General features: G+C 35.6%; 1 protein-coding gene and 1 long non-coding RNA gene across 2 annotated transcripts; one reads left to right on the top strand and one right to left on the bottom strand.

The window, feature by feature from the left end:
• Positions 1-1033: 1033 nt before the first annotated feature.
• On the bottom strand, positions 1034-18717 carry LOC128682980 (uncharacterized protein). Its single transcript, XM_053768076.2, has 6 exons — positions 18564-18717; positions 7067-7214; positions 3944-4118; positions 2658-2747; positions 2313-2411; positions 1034-1788 (listed from the first exon to the last, which is right to left on the bottom strand). Exons 1-6 carry the CDS (start codon positions 18578-18580, stop codon positions 1682-1684), a joined length of 636 nt encoding a protein of 211 aa, XP_053624051.1. The 5' UTR covers positions 18581-18717; the 3' UTR covers positions 1034-1681.
• Positions 14217-15858, top strand: LOC128682982 (uncharacterized). Its single transcript, XR_008406233.2, has 2 exons — positions 14217-14403; positions 14700-15858. It is a non-coding gene; the product is annotated as an uncharacterized LOC128682982 (long non-coding RNA).
• Positions 18718-20097: the final 1380 nt, after the last annotated feature.

The following is a 20097-nucleotide window of genomic DNA, read 5'->3' as shown; positions in this document are numbered from 1 at the left end:
CATCTATTGAGGGCAGGACGAAGTTCAACCCTACTGCAGAGACTATGGCAGAGACGAGTATTATGAATATTTATTATGATACTTATCTATATAGTTGTTTTTTGCAATGTCATTTGTGGCACCCTATGGAGGCTGATTTGCAATAAATTTGGTAGAAACAGAAATCATTACATTGTTGTTGATCCACTTAGTATAATGGAAAACCTGGTTTAAACTACGGGTAAGAATAAAATCGTGCAGATAGATTTGAAGAATGATTACCTTCTGATTTGCAGTTTATTTACAAAGCTACATAAAGTGTAAGTGTAAGTGTGTGTGTGTAAGTGTCGTTATAGTTTAAAATATACGACCTCTTGATAAATGTATGTATCTACTTATTATGAGTGGTATTTACCGGTCTAGCTAGTTATTTAAATTATTCAAGGCTATTATTATACACGTGTTTTATATGTATAACTGTTCACCAATTGTATTTTTTTAATATTATTAAATCAATCTAATTAGAGTATTGATTGAATTTTCTGTTAGACAGATTGAATTTTCCAGGAAACAATTCTTCCCGGCAGCGGCAGCGGCGCGGCAGTTTATTCCTAAAAACCTCTGAAGAATATTTAAAATTTGGATTTTGGGCTTTTTGTTCAGAAAATTCAAATATAACTATTTTATTCTCTTTCTCGTCGCAGTGCGTAGCAATTACTCTATTTTACATGTCATAGCCAAAAGGTTCGGTTTCCAACTTTTATTTCTCCATATCATACGGTATTCTGTAATTATTATTGAAGGCGTTTCATGTTATTGAACAAAAATATACCATTGATGCCGGCTATACATTACGGTGAAAAAGCACTATCGCCGAACTGCTTAAATTCAAAAAGATGCGCGAATGCATGAACATTGCATAGTTTGTCTGAGAGCTTTAATTTACCGCAATGAAAAACCAGAAATGTATGGCGAATCCATAAAAGTTAAGCAAATTGTATCGCGTTAATGTATAGCCGCCATGTCGGCCGGTTTTTTTCAATAAAACTCGTGATAGTATAAAATTATTTATTAAAAATACTTATAAGTATAATTTACACATAGTACAAAAGTTATCTAATTTATCAGGAGATGATTCTGAATGAGACCAGGATCGATGGCAGTGTACAGATGTACTCGAAGGATAGGCAAGTTGGGATTTAGATCCAGTTGTGGGTCCACATATATTTATAGGGTTTTGAAAAAGTACGTAGAAATAATTTTATATGTAAACTGATGGTTGGTAAACTTATTAGCCCGGTCGCTGTTGTTTAATCAATTTAAATTAAAAATAAACAATTTAAAAAAAAAAAAGATTTTTCCTAATCGTCTATCTATAAAAGCCCAGCCTCGTTTCAAAAGGCTCAAAAGGATGTTATGTAAGCTGTACTGGCTTACCAAAATACCTTTGGCAGTTAATTTACTGTCAGAACTTCTCTTTATATGCACATTTTTACGAGAGATGAAAATATTGTACAATTTAATCATTTTTTACGGATCCAAAGATTTATAAAGGTAATCAATTAAAAACAATTTACAAACAGCGAATCGCGTTCTGTCGCGTTGAAATTTCTTAAAATACTTAAGTATAAGTTAAAAGTCAAAACCCTTTCGGAACAGCGGGACCACTGACTGGAACAGTCTCAGGGAGAAATTAAGTGAGCTAGTTGCCACCTCGCCTGACAAATGTCCTTCCGGTCCTGGATGGGGCAGGGGCGGCGGCCTCGTTCTGCTCCTCGGGCTCCGCTTCAGGGACTGATCTGGCCGCGGCTGGTAGGACATATTTATAAGTACACTAGCGACACATTCATAAGGATGAAAATTTATGTAAATTTAAATATTTTTCGAGATATTTTCCTTCCAGTGAACACTAGCGTTATAAGGTATGCTATGCGTAGACACGCGGAATGATAAGAGGTGGAGGCGAACTTATTTAGATGTCTTATATTTAAAGATGCATTCACACCAAGCCACCGAGTGCACATTTTAAACTACCTGACTATCCAACTAATGGTTGGGCAAGGCCCGATTGATAGACCATCGGAGTGAGGATAAAGTGAGCATTCGCTCGTTTGGTTTAACGTGAGAAAATGCCCTCATCTCATCCATCCAACCACGTGATGCCAGACAAGTATGTGGAAATCAAACCCACCAAAACCACTCGGTATAGACGTCTACCACTTATGCGGCACCGTGTCAATTGGCAGAGGAAGAAAGGGTTTCGTTGGCCATGTATTCGATATAAATAATCGGTAAAATATTAATGTAAACTTGAAAGCCTTTATTTTACTCACGTCTTCCGAACCGTGACCTGCTGGGCTTGGAGCTAGAGGCGGCTGGTGACTCCTCATTGTTGCTATCACGCGCAGGCGCTCTGTTGAACTGTTTCTTACCTAGACACAAAATATAGCTCAATTAATATCGAGTTGATTTTCAACTGTATACCTAACTACTCGTAAGTAATTAACGCTGAATCGGGAAATGTTTGTTGCTCAATAATTATTGTGTAATAAACTCTGAATCAGTAAAATAATTCGGTGTCCATGTTCCGGCTTATATTTGCATGTAGGTATAATGAAATAAATTATCAAGATTTTATCAGTCACATGAAAAGTGAAACTATTTGTAGAAGTACTCACTATAGCTGGACTTGGAAGGTGCCTCCGACACGATGTCCTGAGAGGAGGCGGCGGCCGAGGAAGCGTGGTTGCTTTGACCGTGGAGTTTAGCTGAAACATTAATTAGCAAATTTGTTTTAAAATGGCGACGATAAAGAATCCATTAGTACACACAGTTTCACATCTATTAATAAAACCTCTTAAGAATCCGCTCCAGAACGAGATAGTGGGATAATCTAGGCATGAAAGATAGTTCGGAGGAATCGTGAGTTGGCCTGAAAGAAATGACGAAACTGAAGAGAGGATATTGTCCAAAATAAAAGAAAGATCGTAGAAAAATGCTCCCATAGTAGGTATCTACGAAGTATATTCGAGAGAACTTCAGGGAAGTCGTGAATACAGAGAGGCCGTGGCCAATAGACAGTAGTGAAACATAAAGGGCTGCCGATGCTGTAGATGTGGAAAATAGAGATCGCCTAGTCCCTGTAGGAACGGAGTAGGAAAGGGAATATAAAAGGAACGGATTTTTACTCACATATAAAGTTGTAGGCAAAAACTAGTATAGATATAAAATGAGAGAGAGGGTATGTGATATAGTCATAGCAACTAGATACCGAGTTAGTAACTGGTCACTGTCAATTAAAATTCCTGCAAGAATTTATTTAGCCAATTTGCGCGATGTTTCGACAAGTTCATTAATCAAGACAACATTCCATTCCGCGTTAACTAATTTGACGTAATAAATATTACGATTATATCGCAATGTCATATAATTTGTATATTTTGGCTTAGTAGCTCAATTATGAAGAAATTATCCTACTTTTAGTCGTATAACAACTATAATATAGTAAAAAATTTAAGCAATATAAATATATTGCTTAAATTTTTTACTACCCCTCTCGGTAAAATATTATGAAAACTGGCGTGGATTTAATGATTTTATCACTACTTAAAAAATATTTATCCATTAAAGTATTATGATTATATAAACTAGCGGAATGTCCCGGCTTCGCTCGTGTAAAAAACATAAAACATAATAAATACACCTAAACTTTCCCCAGGAATCACACTGTCTATTGGTGAAAACCCCATATATATCCGTGTAGTAGTTTTGAGTTTTTGAGTTTGTCGCGAACAGACAAACAGGCGCGGCAGTGATGGTTTTATGCTATTGTTAGTCAACCTATCGTAAAAGCTCAGCTGAATCTTCATTTGATGCAATAACCTGGTCCGCCGGGCTCCAGCTCCAGGACCTCTATAGTAGATGGACATCGCGTCTGTAGTAGTGTCTTAATATTTTAATTTACCTTCAGCAGCCTGTGCCCTCCTCCTCTTGAGAGTCTCGAGCAGGTCGGTGTTGCTTCGGAAGGGCCTGACTCCTCCGGCCACTAGCTTCTTGCCCTCCGTGGAAGATGGCGGCGTCTCCGTCGACGGCTCCTGGTTCTCGCCTTCTGCAGGGTAGTCCTCGTCGTATTCCGCTTCCTGGACCAAAAATTACAATGGTTAAAAATAAAAATCTGTATTTTTTTAGTTTTATTCCAAAATTGCTACAGAAAATCCCCGGGTATTATCTGGTAAATCAGGTAAATCTGGTATACAGGGTGGCTTTTTGAATACCTTCCAATTTTTCTCATTTTGTTAGATGATGGAAGAGATGAGTGATCCAAAGATATTTTTAGGAAGAAAGACTATTTTTTTGGCTCGGCCATATGATTAGACTGACTATAGAAAGTAGAATTTGTATCCTATTTCACGACATATTTTTTGAAGCTGCTGTAGATGAATATCTACAGCTGCTACATTAGCTATTATTCTGAGCATACATACGAATACAGCTGCTCAATTAACAAATTTTCACTGTTTAATATTTTACTATATGGGATAACCTTATGGTGATCTTATATTTTTTCTATAGCAATGTATATTGTATGGCTATGGAATAAGGCACAAAACTTTTCAATGCAACAATAACGCTTTGAGAAATTTGAAAAAACTTGAACCCTTTATATTTTCCTTGATCGAGCATTAACCTGAAAGTCGATGACTCCTGTACAAAGGCACCATACATTAGTATTTATTTTACATAGTGGGTAGAAATTGAGGAAAGGAAGGTCTCAGAAAGGCCACCCGCGAAGGTGACCCGATGAGCCGGCCTGCCTTGAGCCAAATGTTACATGTCATTAGCGAAACCCAACATTGAATACGATTAACATCTTATTCATCGACATTGATTTGGCGTTTGTCATCACATTATTTCATAATTTACCTATCACCAACTTTGACCGCTATATGGACGCGTGAATTGTGATTTCGTACAATGTATAGAACTCTTCCTGCTTGTAGATTACAAGCAATGAATTATATTGTGCTTCTTTTCAAAATTTTGGGCTAAGTACTTGTAGAGATAGAGGGGTGAGTTTTCAATGTATGTAAAGACTTACAAGTACTTAGCCCATGAATAACATCAAAACTGCTTACTTTTAATAATAAAACTGCATTTATGATCCTCATTACACACTAAGGTTGCAAAACTTTTTTACATTTCCTGATTCACCCCCCGAAGATAATCTTTACATTTGTACTTTAGTGTAAAGTTGGTGCATTTTGATACCTATGCCACCGCTTCACAATAGTTAATTCGGCGCAGAAGAAGTCTCGGGTAAAAGCTACTCCAGATAAAAGTGTGAAATGTGTCTGTTTGTATACAATATTCTGTATAATGTATACAAACAATAGTTACAATGTGTTTGGGCTAGTGTTGCCTATTATATTACAATCGGTATGCGCCGTAACCGCCCCGTGTCGACGACTTTCACAATACGCACCATTATGAAATGTAGAAAATTGTTTAGCACATTACAGATTTGCATATCAAAAGTGGTATTAACATATTTTTTTGTTTCGGTGATACTATCGAGTACTTACGTAATATAATCAATTAAGTCAATAAGTTTTTCTGGAAGCTGGGGAGCTACTATGAAGCAAAAATCAGTCATTCACATTGAGTCCACACAGCGACATTCCATGAGACAGCATGTGGACGTTGTGACGTGCTACGTGTTTAAATATGTTTCGTGAAGCCCTACGGCTTCAGGGTTTTCCACAAAGCTATCCCCAATGATCCATGTTATATACTACTTAGGATTAAAATCCTGGGTCCTACAGAGTTGATGCGTTAAGAAGAAATACATTACCTTAAACAAATTAAATATAATCCTATTGTATTTTGACAAATATAATGTGCAATGGCTTTATATAACGAAATTTCCACGGAAGCGGAGCCACAGGCACATCTTTACGTATTATAAAACAAAGCTCCTCTGCCGCATCTGTCTATCTGTTGACGATAGGTAAACTTGAAAACGACTATACTTTACGCAAATAGATACTGTGAATCCTCAGGAAAGTTTAGGTGTCATGTTTTTACCCGAGCGAAGCCGTAACGGGCCACTAGTTTAGTATAAAATACAGTTTTAGAAAATGTATGAACTTACTTTGCTAAATATTTAATACTCACAGATACAGAGAACCACGTGGTCTAAATGTTACGATTACGATACTAGGTGCAGTTCCCGGTTTCTTACAACTGGTTAGTTAAAATGTTGTACCATGCGAAAGTAGGATAAGCAAGTTTTGGAAATTCTAGCTAGATTACTAGGCATATGCCATTAGATTACACAACGACTTCTAGGGACTTATTTTAGTGATCTGTAAAAAGATTAATAACGGTCGGACATTTTTTTTTTGTTTTATTATAAATGCCAGACATTGATTTTTTATTAGACTATATATATATATATATATTTCCTTAGACTGTTCAAATAATTATATTTAATTTTTTGTAAGTATATAATAAGTAGGTATAGTTCAATGCATTTATCTACGGCATTCATTTTTCATACGGCTTTCGCCAATACTCCGAATGATTAATTGAAGACGATTTAGAAGTAATAGTTATATAACTATAACAATAATTGGTTAGTTCAATCAATGTCATCTCATTATATAAAACTCTGTAAATACAAAGGATATATTCAAGAAAATTCGCTTATGTTTGAAATATATTATGTTCGATATATAATATAGTCTTTTTTCCACCTCATTTCCGCATGTTCTTGGTTCACCGCTATAAACGCGAAGCCCGGGCAATGTAAAAAATAACCTTAATATTTTAAATCTTTACTCTTATCGTCTACTTAAAACAAATAAACTTCTTATATGTCTGGTTCAGTAACTGTGAAAGAGCCAAAGACTCGGTTGTGATTTTAAAACCGGCTTGCTTGGCAACACCTCTCCGTGAGAATGCTATTGTTGCCTAGACTATATGTCCCTTAGTCGAGTCGCACAACACCAACGGAAGGATATGTAGTGGTCCTTATATAGGGCGTAACCTCGTAACCTCATTTCATTAAATTATAATATCTCTTCACCTGTGGTGGTTCCGTAGTAGTGGTGGTGGTCTGCTTGCCCTTAGGCAGCCCCCGTTTGAGCAGGCCCCTGGGGGGAACCGCCCTGCCCTCGCCGTCCTCCTGGGGCCGCGCGCTCACTTGCATCACGACACATGCTGCTAGAACAATCCTGGAATAAACACAACCGCTTATTAGCAGTTCGACGGTTAAATATTTTAAGAGGCATCGATCGCGGGAATCTCATCATTTTGACTAATTCTCTCTTGCTCTTTCTCTCATATAAACGTCGGAGAAGAACATCGGGCCCAGGGTCGGTTTTCCTACCTTGTCTCCCCCACTTCACACGGTCTCTAACGAATCTTGCAACTTTTCTACCGATTGAGCTGTAATTTTGTACACACGTTTAGTTTGGATGACGATCTGATGGTGCACCCAGTACAAATACAGTACCCAGTAAAACATTTATCTATGCTGACCATGGAATTAGTAGGTACTCCGTACAACGTACTTGCTAAATCTATGATGCTGACGGATGATCTGTCTTTATATTGAACTAGCGTTCTGTCCCGGTTTCGCTCTTAAAACCATAATAAAATATACACCTATAATTATAAAATCTAAGCCTTCCTCTGGATCCCACTATATCTTTTGGTGAAAACCGTATAAAATCCGTCCAGTATGTAGTACTTATTTTGAGTTTTTAATGTTCATACACATATTATAACTTTTATATTATGAAAGAACAAGTAAATAGTCTTAAAATAATTATTATGTAAATAGTTAAAAACGCTATATCGCCACCTAGTATTAGCTAAGTAAATAAATTATGGGCATAGCATAATATTAGTGGACCAGATTACAAATGTCAGACATAAGTACGGTAGTTGCTACGCGACAATCACTTGTTAAGACTTTGCCCGCGGCATCACTCACGTAGGTAATAATACTGTTTGTTGTATATGTGTGTCTTTGATGGATGAGAAAAAGTATTAAAATCTTGGGCTCAATAGTTCTATCGCTGAGGAAGAACACAGGAAATCATTAAAATGAAAGAGTCAGTCAAGATGAAAAGGAATAAACGTTTACGATTGTAATACGAGTACTTATAAGATTATATAGGTACTTATTTCTTTTCATAAATGTAAGGTTTCTTATGACGATCGATAAAAGTTGATACTTGAGTCATGAAAGGGTATGAACAAGTTAATAAACAGTAAATAAACTCACTTTCGCATTCCATAACTTGTAAATGATGTAAACATATGACGACTTTGAATCAGTCATGTTTTTCGAAGAACTGGATTACTTATTCGGTAAAAGCCCAAGGGGTGACAAATAAACAACTATTACAATGTACTTGATACGTATGTGTATCAAGAAGTAAATATATGTATCTGTTTTATTATTAAATAGATGTTGCCCGGAGCTTCACTTCCGTGGGAATTTTGAGATAAAATATAGCCTATAGCAAACTTGGATAATTTACCTTTCTAATGGTGAAAGACATTTTGAAATCGGTTCGGTAGTTTCGGAGATTACCCGCTTCAAACATACAAACACACAAACGCTTACCTCTTTATATGTATACTTAGTATAGATTAAAAAACATAATTCGAGCAATGCAGCCAGTAATATACCATTTTAAAATAGTTTTATGACCTACGATTGTTACTTGCTGCTTACTGGAGAAAAGGCTGTGGTGAAGTAATTGTGCCGCTTCTTCGTCACCTGCGCTTTGGAAGTCGGCAGTCGACTTAATTTATAATTAGGTATAATTTTTGTCATGTCCATATAACATGTATGTCATCCGAACGGGTAAAATCATTTGGAGTCGAATAATTAGAAATATTTAAATAATTCGATACGTGCTGAGGAAATTTAGTTGATGTTTATAAAAATATTCTGTATAGCTGTTACAGAGGTAAGCAGTCTCATAATAACAATGTAGGTCAAAATTCAATGGCATCAAAATGCCAATCGATATGTCGAGGTCAATAGTGGCCGCTGACATTCGTTACATATTATTAAACAAAATCCTCTGCCCTGTCTGTTTACGATAAACTCAAAAAGTACAGTATGGATTTTCATGCGATTTTCGCAGAATATGATTATGACCTGAGGAATGCATGTTTTTACGCGAGCAAAGCCGAGACGGGCCTAGCGGCATTTTTTAAAATATTATAACATTTATTTATTTATATATCAAACTTACATCAATCATTACAAGATAATCCTGATACAGAATCACATCCAATGGACATAATTTGCTATGTAGATGAATAAATCGACGAAAACCTTTTTGTACCTTTAGATGATAAACTAATCTATTGCGATGAAACTCTAATAGGATAGGTATAAGGTTACGAAACATTGTCCTGTACGTAATTATATAGTTGAGATGCCCCAAAACAATAAAACGTATAGAATAAAAGGTACTTATGACTGGACTTTTGCAGGCGACCGTACTGGTTTCCAAAGACTTTGTTTTTAACTTTTTGGGTAGTTTTTTTATTTTTGTAAACATACACCGTGAAAGGAATTTGGACCGTCTAACCCAGCTTTGTAAAGGTCACCTTGTCAGGCTAGCCTGTCGATAGTTGAATAACAAGACTGGCAGGGTCACGTGGTCGGGTCAAATGGAAAACCAGCTCTTCCGTATCCGCTTCCGATTCGACGCAACTGCCTTGCTTCGCTTTCTCACACATACTTATACATATACTATAAGGTTATAAAAGAAACTAAATAATTGTTAAACTTTCAACTTCTAATAACTTTAATTAAACCGAAAAAAAAAACAAAAGCTGCACGTGCTGAATGACGCCATATTTATTTTGGTGACTCTTATTAGAGTCGTAGTGGGAAAAGAAATTAAATTAAATTTAAATTACCTGTCTGATTTTACGTCAGCCTCCTTCAAAGAGCTAGCTTACAATAAGCCAACTATTGATGCTAGTTCAATAAATGATCAATCAATTAATGGCTTAGGCGTTCAATGGAATACCGGCATTTAATGACCGGGCTAACTAAATGGCTAATGGCCGATTAAACAGATGACTTCGCTGCGACAGATATACTAAGTAGTATGAAGCGATACCTTGGGTAAATCCTTTATGCGAAGCTCCAAGTTAATATTAACACTTCTAAAAAGTAATCGACAATCGCGAGCCCCCTTTTTAAATCCAAGGTGTACCGTATCTTACCACTTCGTATGTAACTATATTTTGATACACCTGTATGCTTACTATATGTAATGATATTCCTGTGGTCATGTCCATTTAATAAAATACTGTCTACTTATTTAGTTAGCTGTTGTATGCGGCATCCCCCGCTGCAAAATGTACCTTACTTATGTCACTCTCCCATCTGTCATTTACATCACACAATTACATCAAATGAGTAGGTAGTTAGGTAGCAATTTTAATTATTTGGAGATAATTGCAACATTAACAGAAACACAGTAGCTGCAGCGGAGAGTACCTGTCTTTAAACTGATTTTAATTGCCTAATACATAATGTAAATTAGTATATGACGAATAGTACCGTTTAGCTGAGTTACAATCATCCTGTCGATTTCAAATATCAATATGGGTTAAACAGGAGCAATTGAGGAAATCTTGTGCATTAGAAATCATAGTATGTATTGTCTATCATATCACGTCGTTGGTAAAAGCACAACTTTCTATATAAACTACTCCGCGTGGCTGCTCTGAATGTGTAATTGTAACCTCAAATCACGTCAAGGTCAGTCAGTCGTGGTAAAACCAGAAGTGGTAAAATGGGAGCCGACCTTGCCGTGCAATGCGGCAGTGCTCCGATCGAATCAGAAATATCGCATTTTCAATATATTTTCGCCTAAAATAATAAGTGAAAAGAGGAATGGGTAATTAAATGTGTTTGTAGAAACAAAAGTTTGAAAACAAAATTCTAGTTAAGTATTATTAAAAAGTTGAAAAATAAAACAGCAACCTGTGTAAGAAGATCTAGGTAGAAAATAATGCATAGAAACGACCGAAAAATAAAAATTATCAAATCTGTGATCTAACCAAACATCGATTGCGAATAAAGCAATTTTTACTTTTTTGTTGACCTATGACTTCCAACACTCATTATTTTACTTCAGCCACAGCTAAAAGATTACATAATTAAATTCTCACAACCTATATAATTTGTAGACAACAAAGACCATAGACAAGGCACTGATTCTATCGCGATAAGAAGTAAAAGCATCGGATGTTCCCACAAGACAGCGTTAAGTAACAGATGCGAATATTATACCTAAATAAAAAAAAATGCGTTTTTTTAAATTCTGTGTCGATACTTATAATTTTGACATTACGCAAGATGACTGTGGTAAAGCAAACAAAATATTGTTGAAGTATTACTGTCTGCGTGCTGTTCATGAATCCATCCGTGTTATAGACAAATGTCAATCGCCTGATTGTGCAACGGTGTTTTATTACCAAACATCTAAATGGTCGCTGCGTTATGAGAAAGTTTTGTATTTTTATATACGTACAGTCAAGTCAACAGCACATCAATCTAACTCAATTTATTACAAACTCATGGTATTTATGCCCTTGTTATAATCAGGGCATAAAGATCTAGGCAGGGTAACTTGTCATGCGGTCGACTGTACTCTAGTCCTGCGAGTTTTGCCGTTGTTTTTCGACCGTTTTACATTGCCATATTTGCTATTAGACCCAAGGCTGTACGAAATGGAAAAGAAAAGGAAAGCGGCTCTGAATAGAACATTTCCATTCGCAAGGGCAGCGATATGGTATCGCGAGGGGCCCTTCTAAATCTATGGTTTTTCTAATAAACTGAGAAAATAAATACCTACTAGGTTAGGTATCTATTGTATAACATCTGAAAGTAAAGGTACTGAGTTTCACATCCATTACAAAAATTTATTATGTTGTTATGCATTGTAAGAATGCAATAACATCGATAGGTATACGTGTCAGGAAGTCTTAGTTACTACCTAAAGAACATCTGTATAGTTGACATCAACTATTGAAAATTTAAATAGAAGTATCGTTTAAAAATTGGAACATTTTCTTAGCATCAATAAGCTTAGCAGCAATAAATAGAATTTAAAATTAACCTTGACCGTTACTATTCACTGCGCTTATATAACTTGACCTTTAACCTATCTCTGCGCGTATTCAGGATACGTAGTACCTAGTAGACAAACAAGTTAGATGTATAATGTTAATCGATGTTTTATATGTATTTATAAGTAGATACACGTAGTATGTATTTACGGGTACATTTACGGCGCGGGTTCCTAGGTTATTGATTGGTAGAGGATAATCCTTTTGCAATCTTTTCTACAATATTCCATAAACTTGTGTTTCGTTTTTAATGATATTTTGAACTTCAAGTTTGAAGCTGTACTTTGTAGTAATTAAACAAAAAATGATGTAACTACCGAATTCTCAGTGTTATTCTATTGGAATCAGAGAAGCAATGCAATGAACGAATTAAAATAATATTTCAATTATTTCATTCAGTGAAATATAAATTTTTCAAGTTAAAAAAAGACTTGTCCGCCGACATGCAGGCGGGTTTTTCCTTGTAGTGTAACGACTGTCGATACTTTCAAAATCCAGAAATTACCACTAAACCTGCAGATAAGTAAGTACATATTGGTCACATTAAAATTTCCGACCTTTTTTCCGGTTATAAACATGTCCGCTTGCCAAAAATGGCGACAATTATAACTAGGTATTTTCAATAATCGAGGGTACTTGTGTTATGATTAAACAAAAATTAAACAATCCAATGGTGTGTACCCCAGATCCAGTTTATTCGTAACTACATTTTCATATCAATAATAGATAGCAATAATAACCGAAACAAATTTCTAAATAAGTTACACAACTACTAAAAACTTCTTGATGTAATCAAAATTTGTAAATCGATGATTATTTTTAAACAAAATTATAGAATAGATTATGAAGATGAGACCAGCCCTTGTATATGCCACTGAAAAGGGGCCGGTGGTCGAGTGGCACAAAAGGCAGTTGCAAGTTACGGAGATGACAAGGCTCCGTTGGATGTGTAGTGTCTTCTGGAGAATCGCGCATTCGCGGCATCTTTATGTCCATGATATGTCACGGACTAACTCCAGGAGTACCGCCTGCACCGGTCGCAATGTCTTACGTAGACCGGCAAATTACGCAAGGAACAAAGGTGTTGTCGCTCCAGCCTGACTCTGCCAGAAGGAACTCAAGAAACAAACCTAAGAAATGCTGGCTTGATGTCGTCAAGGATGATATGCGTGACAATGGTCTGATAATTAGGGATGACAGCGAAGAGGGAAAACAGTCTCTGGGCTCCGACGCCGCTCAGCGGCTCGGAAGCAACCGGAAATATGCTTCAGTGACGGAGATTTTCAAGAATATATATATTTGTAATAAAAAATGAAATATAATTTTAAACTAAAAAGAACTCAATATACTCGTATATAATTTTCTGAATTCAACTTTTTTTTTTTCATAGACTTTTAGCATTTTGTGCTTCACAATGGTTGATTGTTAGATATTGCTTTTAGAATTAAATCCACCTTTTTTACTTTTACTAATAGTATTTTGCGTAATAAAGTTTATTTAAACAATTCACTATAAAATATGACTATGAAAGACGAATGAAACGAGCCCAAACTCAATGGGGTTGCGTCGTTTAATTACGGAGTTCCTATGGCCACCTTCCAGATCCATGATCAGATCAGCTCTATGTCATAATAATATTGTATTGTCATCCGATTTATACATGCATGCAAAATTCCAACTCAATCGGAAACCGGGATGTGTATCAAATTTAACTTGCAAGATTTGATTAGCGACAGACAACCGCACAGGTGATAAGCTTTGTAATATTTTGTCTACTAACAAAATCAGTTACAACAAAAACTACCTGCACTAGAAGACATATTTTCCAAATTAAACTAAAGCTGCCTCTCAGCAGTAGGGGGAAATTGAAATGTGTTCACCCTTCACTAGATGGCACTGTACAAAATTAAAACGCGCTATGGACTGACGACGGAATTCTCCTAAATACTCCGAATAGCGTTGAATGCGTTGCGTTATACTACTGGCAATTTAATTTTGTCAGCTACTATTATATTTAAATTTTTGAAGGTGCACCTTCAGTGATGCACCAATATAGGGGAGACCGGGGATGGTTGACTATAGGGGTAGGTAGACTAATCGTCGAAAACACTCCGGCATCACGTGTTTCGTGACCTTCAATCAGGCGCAAGGAACGAGCCCTGTGCCCCGCTCATTCGTACGAAGTGCCGTGTAGCCGACGCGCGTCGTTTTTGTTTGGTGCGGAGATAACGAATTTTGACCTACGTAAGTATTATTTTCCTACTATACACTTTTTGTTGTCACGTGTATAAATACGTTGTGAAGTTTATTGTTCCTATTTCACAGATAGTTTTAAGGATATCTCTTTTCGATACATAGATTTATTTTCTGTTAAGCATGTTTGTTTAGAATATATATGCGATCAAAATCTAAAATGGCGTCTGGGGCTGATTGACTAGTTTTCTTTGGGGCTGGTAGACTAATAAGTCAACCAACCCCTATATACCTAACAGATAACAAATTCATTATGTGTTGATTTTGTATGTTTTATTTTGTTACAGAAAATGAGAACATATAAGAGAAAATCAACGAGATCCGATGTACCCCAAAATATAGTGGAAAGAGCTTGCCATAATGTGTGTCCAAAGTAAAACAAAACCAAGAAAGCTCTGCCTGCTACCATTGAAAATATACAGTTTGGTTTTATAATATCCGGTATATCACCACTCAATGAAAACATATTTCCCGAATCGGAGTTTAGTGGAGCTTATGTGATGGATAGGCCAGTGCCAGTATCACAAGATGTTGCTGGTTCTTCGACGGCTAGGATGAACATAAATCCGAACGTAAATGCTATACCATCAGTGCCAGAATAGAATATCGACAGTGCAGGGTCTTCCAGAGCTGAACATTTGATCACCCTTCCAAATTCTGCTGTATATATATTCAATAATATGGTTATCATTGTCAACACTTCTGATCATCATAATGAAATTACTGCAGAAGAACCAATTGTTTCAAGCGAATCGACTACTGCTTTGCCATTACGCTCAAGATCTGCTAGTACTAATTGCGAATCACCTTCAATTCTTGAACAGCATGAGTCAGGAGAAGAGCTCAGTATACAAACAGCCGAAAGTGAATATCAATTGGAAAAACACCAAAGAGTGACTCCACCGCCTTCAACTTCTGATACCCCTTTTACTTCTTTTATTCATCCAACAGACATAATGCCCTTTCCGAAAGCTCTAACTTGTTTAGAAAATCGAAGAAATATACGCAAACGTAAAAGAAAAACTTATGGAATTAAAACAGAAACAATCGTGTACAGAATATTTGAAGAAGAAAAAAACTGAAAAACTTACATCTAAAAGTCAGGAAAAGGGGAAAGGAAAATGTAAAGGGAAGGTTAAGGTTAAGGGAAAAGGTAAGAACGGCATCAGAGGAGCTAAAAATAAAGATAATGATGCAGCAGCTTATTCAGATGAAAGTGATGATGATGACACGATTTGTATAGAATGCACTGATTCTGTTAGTCTGCCTGGTGAAGAATGGATTCAGTCAAAACACTGAATCTATTCTTTTCCCATTCAATATGTGCAAAAGGCAATTTAATGTTTTATGAGTGCAAAAATAGATGATAAGTTAATTTATGTTCTTAATTGTTGTAAAAAATAAGAAGTATTCGTCTTTATTAAAGAGGGATAATATGATTATTAATTTTGTTATTTTATTTTCTAAATTAGATTTCTCTAATTTGTTTTGATAAATCTTCATCGTCAGCACCATAGGTCAACTTACCCCCTTAATGTGGTCAACATACCCCGTGTTTGGGGTAGATAGACTAACGGTAAGGGCTCTTAAAAAATCTATAAATTTACAATTAAATAATAATATATGTTAATGAAATAAACTTTTTTAGTTAGAAGAATATATAATTAATCATGTGAGTCAATATTTTGGTATGTTTATCTTAAAACTCCAAAATTATTAAGGTTCAAACATAAAACTAGTCAACCATCCCCGGTCTCCCCTAACTCATGAATAGAATAATGTATATTTGCAAAAACACAAGCATATATACAAGTGTATAGTAAGAATATAACAATGTACTTAATGCTTGCTTATGTTAAACAAGAATAAAATACAGAGAAAATATGCGTCCCAAATGTATGACGAATAAATGTCAGTATAATGTTTCGCGACGTTTTTGGCATCACGGACATAATCAACAATGACCATTATCTACAGTTATACATGTATCTGTATCGGATATAATTTAATGCTCATGTATTGTGATTAGTACTCATGATTTTGAACTATCGACAGTGGTGCACGTTGACGTCAATAAATATATTTTTAATAACTATTAAAAGTATATATATTGACGTCACCGTGGTGCACTGTCGATAATTCAAAATCCAGAAATATTAAGTTTACAGTCATTTGTCATATCAAAATTTCCGACCTCAGCACAACTTTCTTCCGGTTGTAAACATGTGTCCACTTGCCAAAAATGGCGAAATAATTATATGTAGTTCCAATAATCAAGGTGATTTATAATATATAATTAAAATAAAACGAAGTAATTCTTACAATATGACTCAAATACGTAATTATTGGTTACATGCATAAATCGAATTATGGAAAATAAGGTTCCTTTTTATTTGTCTGTGACAAATTATTCTTCAAAAACTGGTGGGGAGGTAGGCAGGTATGTCTTTTCCAGACATGTAATCATGAAGAGCCTTTAATGTTAGAATACGGAAACTCTCATGTCTATACGCATACGTACCAACATGAATGATGATAAAGACGTAACACTCCATTTTTAAGGCAATCGTATTAAAACCTGACTAGCGTACCTGAGTAGCTTGTAAAGGTCATAAAACAGAACTACAAAAAAAGTAACCATATAAGTACTTTGGAGCATTTTTTTTTCATAAAATGCAATACGTGCAGCAGGTAACTTTAGATAATTGTTACTAAACTATAATAAAATATATTAATATTGAATTGTATGAATGTATCCCCATTTAAATAAGAAAATTTTGATATATTTTTCAAGTTAAGAAATTCCGCCGTGTGATTGCGAAAAAATTAACTTGCAAACACTTGCAAAATGCTTGTCTTCTGTCTGATCGTCCGATAAACTTTGACTTCTCTAAATGTCGGATTCAAATATGCCTATTGTTATTTGCAAATTTCATAAATGTTTACGTGGTGCAATGGCTGAGCAGAAAGGGCAGGCTTCGTCGGATAGACGATGAGCTTACGACTTACGAGTTTGCATAACGATTTTAATTGTACCTACACTTTTCGAACAAACGTGTCACTTGAAATCTACTTGAAATTCTTATCGTGTTAGATAGATCCAGGTATTTAGAACAAAAAGGAGAACAGAAAGGAAATCGAAGTCAGCAAGTCATTGGGCTAATTTTTGCTCCATGACGATTAAAAATGTTGTATTCAGCTAAATAAGTATAATTAAGTAAGTGACATTTCGCAAGGCCGTAAATTTTACGACGTGTAATCCGCGATGGCGAATTCACTATTTTAACTTTTTAGCAGTTTTTGTACCTAAAAACAAAAGTGAAAAAACTTCATTAATTCTTGTTTGAAACGAACATTATAACATGTTCATTGTAACAAGACAGCAAATGTTAGCCATGAAAGTTCATGAAACTAGTTAATAAGTTTTTAATTCGAGTAGACACTCCCTTGGCAGTTCGTGCGAAGCTGTACCTATTCATTCATCCTACATAACTTACATTGCCTAATCGTAGGTCGCGGGCTAACTTTCAACATGGGACCGATGTTTGCCGACCGGTTCTTTTGAAAATTAATTGGTGTATTACACTGGGTCAAACCATTCTATAATGAGGTTTATAAGTCAACAAATTATGAAATCCGTATTAGAGAAAATATGAACGTTTCTGTTATAGTAACTTAATTAGCCTGTTATATTTCTAAATGTAGTGTAGGCGGGGCGGGAAAACGAAACATGCTTGACCCAGTCATAGACTGCAATATCTGCATCTAGGAAAGTTATACTATTCTCAGTCTTGACGATAATGTACTATGCAGTACCTATAATATTAAAAACGGACGTTTATAAAGTTCAGTTTCTCTTAAGTTCACTTGAAACCACAAAGTATCAATTTCATAAGTTAGATTGTAAGGTACAAATTCATCTAAATTACCTATAAAACTAAATCGCTATGCGAAAATAATTAAAATTGACACTTATCGAGTCATAAAGACTTAACTTCGAAAGGTTATTGTTTAGTACCTAAGTGATTAATATGCCTGAATGAAATATTTCTCGTTTTAAAATATTAATTTTGTTAAGAAAAAGAAAAACGAAGATTAATTAAAGAATCGCAAATGCAATCGCAGAGCAGAACTTGAAAAAATAAACTTACAGTGGAAGGATCTTCATGTTTGTATGTTGTGTCGGTGTGACAGAAGCTCTGTCCTTTCTCCTCGATGCGGGTGCGCACAGGTGTTAAGTGAACGAGGGCCACGCCAGGTCTGACTGGGCTCGCGGCTTGGCTGAAGTGACGGCAGCGACCTGGGCCCGCCTCGACCGCCACTAGCCTAATTTATATTCGGCACCGACCGCGCTGCGCCCGCGCCGGATCCTGTTGCGGTGACGTAGCATCCGTGACGAGGTTCCAAATTTGGTGGAAATCTGCCTCGTTTATCGTCGTTGCCTTGATAGAAAGTCGCGATAGATTTAAATCGATTTGCTGGTGAAATAACCTAATTAAGCACCAAACTGATTTTAATACCTCTAGGTACTTACACTAAGGGCTGTAAATCTTCTCAATGATACTATAAATAGCACCGCCGTATTTTTATAGATAGGTCAGTACTGCAGTTCTTAGATAAATATGGATTAATATTCACTAGTCAAAATATAATCCAGGTTCAAAAATAATAAGCTTCCCTAGGTATAGATTTAGGGCTATTGGGATCAGTAGCCAAATAACCAATAACGAATGTTATGTTCATCATATATCTGTCTGCTCCGTCCGTCCGAATATCACAAGCCACTTTATTCCTGTAAGAAAAAAACTTTATACTGTTACCACCTAGGTACCTAACAGTATAAAGTTTTATTCTTTCTTTCTAATCATCCTAATTCTAGGCTCTGATTTAACCTGAAAGACAAACATACTTTCACATTTACTTATATTACTAAGTATAAATTAGAGATAATTCAATAGCACAAATAGTAAATGATACCTATGTATATAGGCATGTAAGCATCTTATAAGTGACAGGACACATTATCTTGAGGTCATAGGTGAGGCGAGGAATCATCGGCATGTTATGTAATTCAAATTAGAATGTTACATTGGCGACGAATTCGATTTTATAATGTGTTAGATCACACACCTGATTTTTTGTTATATCTTAAAAAATACAATGGTATTTTTAACAAATACCTACCCTGGTTTTAACTGCCCACCGTAAGGTTATAAGTATTACGTGTTTGTATATCTGTATGTCTGCTGTGAACGTATTTATCTAGTGCTTCTATATTGTAGATACTGCTGACCTATCCCAGTAGGGTTAATCGCGTATTAGCTATGATTTAATGTTTCTATATTTTTGACCTAACTTGTATCGAAATGCGTGGTAGGTATAATATTTTTCTGCAAATAAAAATTGCAAATGTACGCCTTTACAAAAAAAAATACAAATGAATAACCAATTTCGGGGCGGTGAGAAAACTCGAATCTGATTGGCGTCATTTCTAAATAAATCCAACCAAAATGAAAAAGTGCTCCAAATGTAAACGTGTAGGTAATAGGTATATGTTTATGCCTAAACGGAAAAAACGAGCAACAGGACAACATAATATGAATATTATTGCACGTGGTCCCAAACATTGCTATGGAAATTTCCAATATTGTTATGTTGGTACCTATTCACTTATATTTAACCAGT

Source organism: Plodia interpunctella, chromosome Z, assembly GCF_027563975.2.
Source record: "Plodia interpunctella isolate USDA-ARS_2022_Savannah chromosome Z, ilPloInte3.2, whole genome shotgun sequence".
Taxonomy (NCBI): domain Eukaryota; kingdom Metazoa; phylum Arthropoda; class Insecta; order Lepidoptera; family Pyralidae; genus Plodia; species Plodia interpunctella.
Note: the sequence above shows the minus strand (reverse complement) of the source record. Positions and strands in the feature narration are given on the sequence as shown.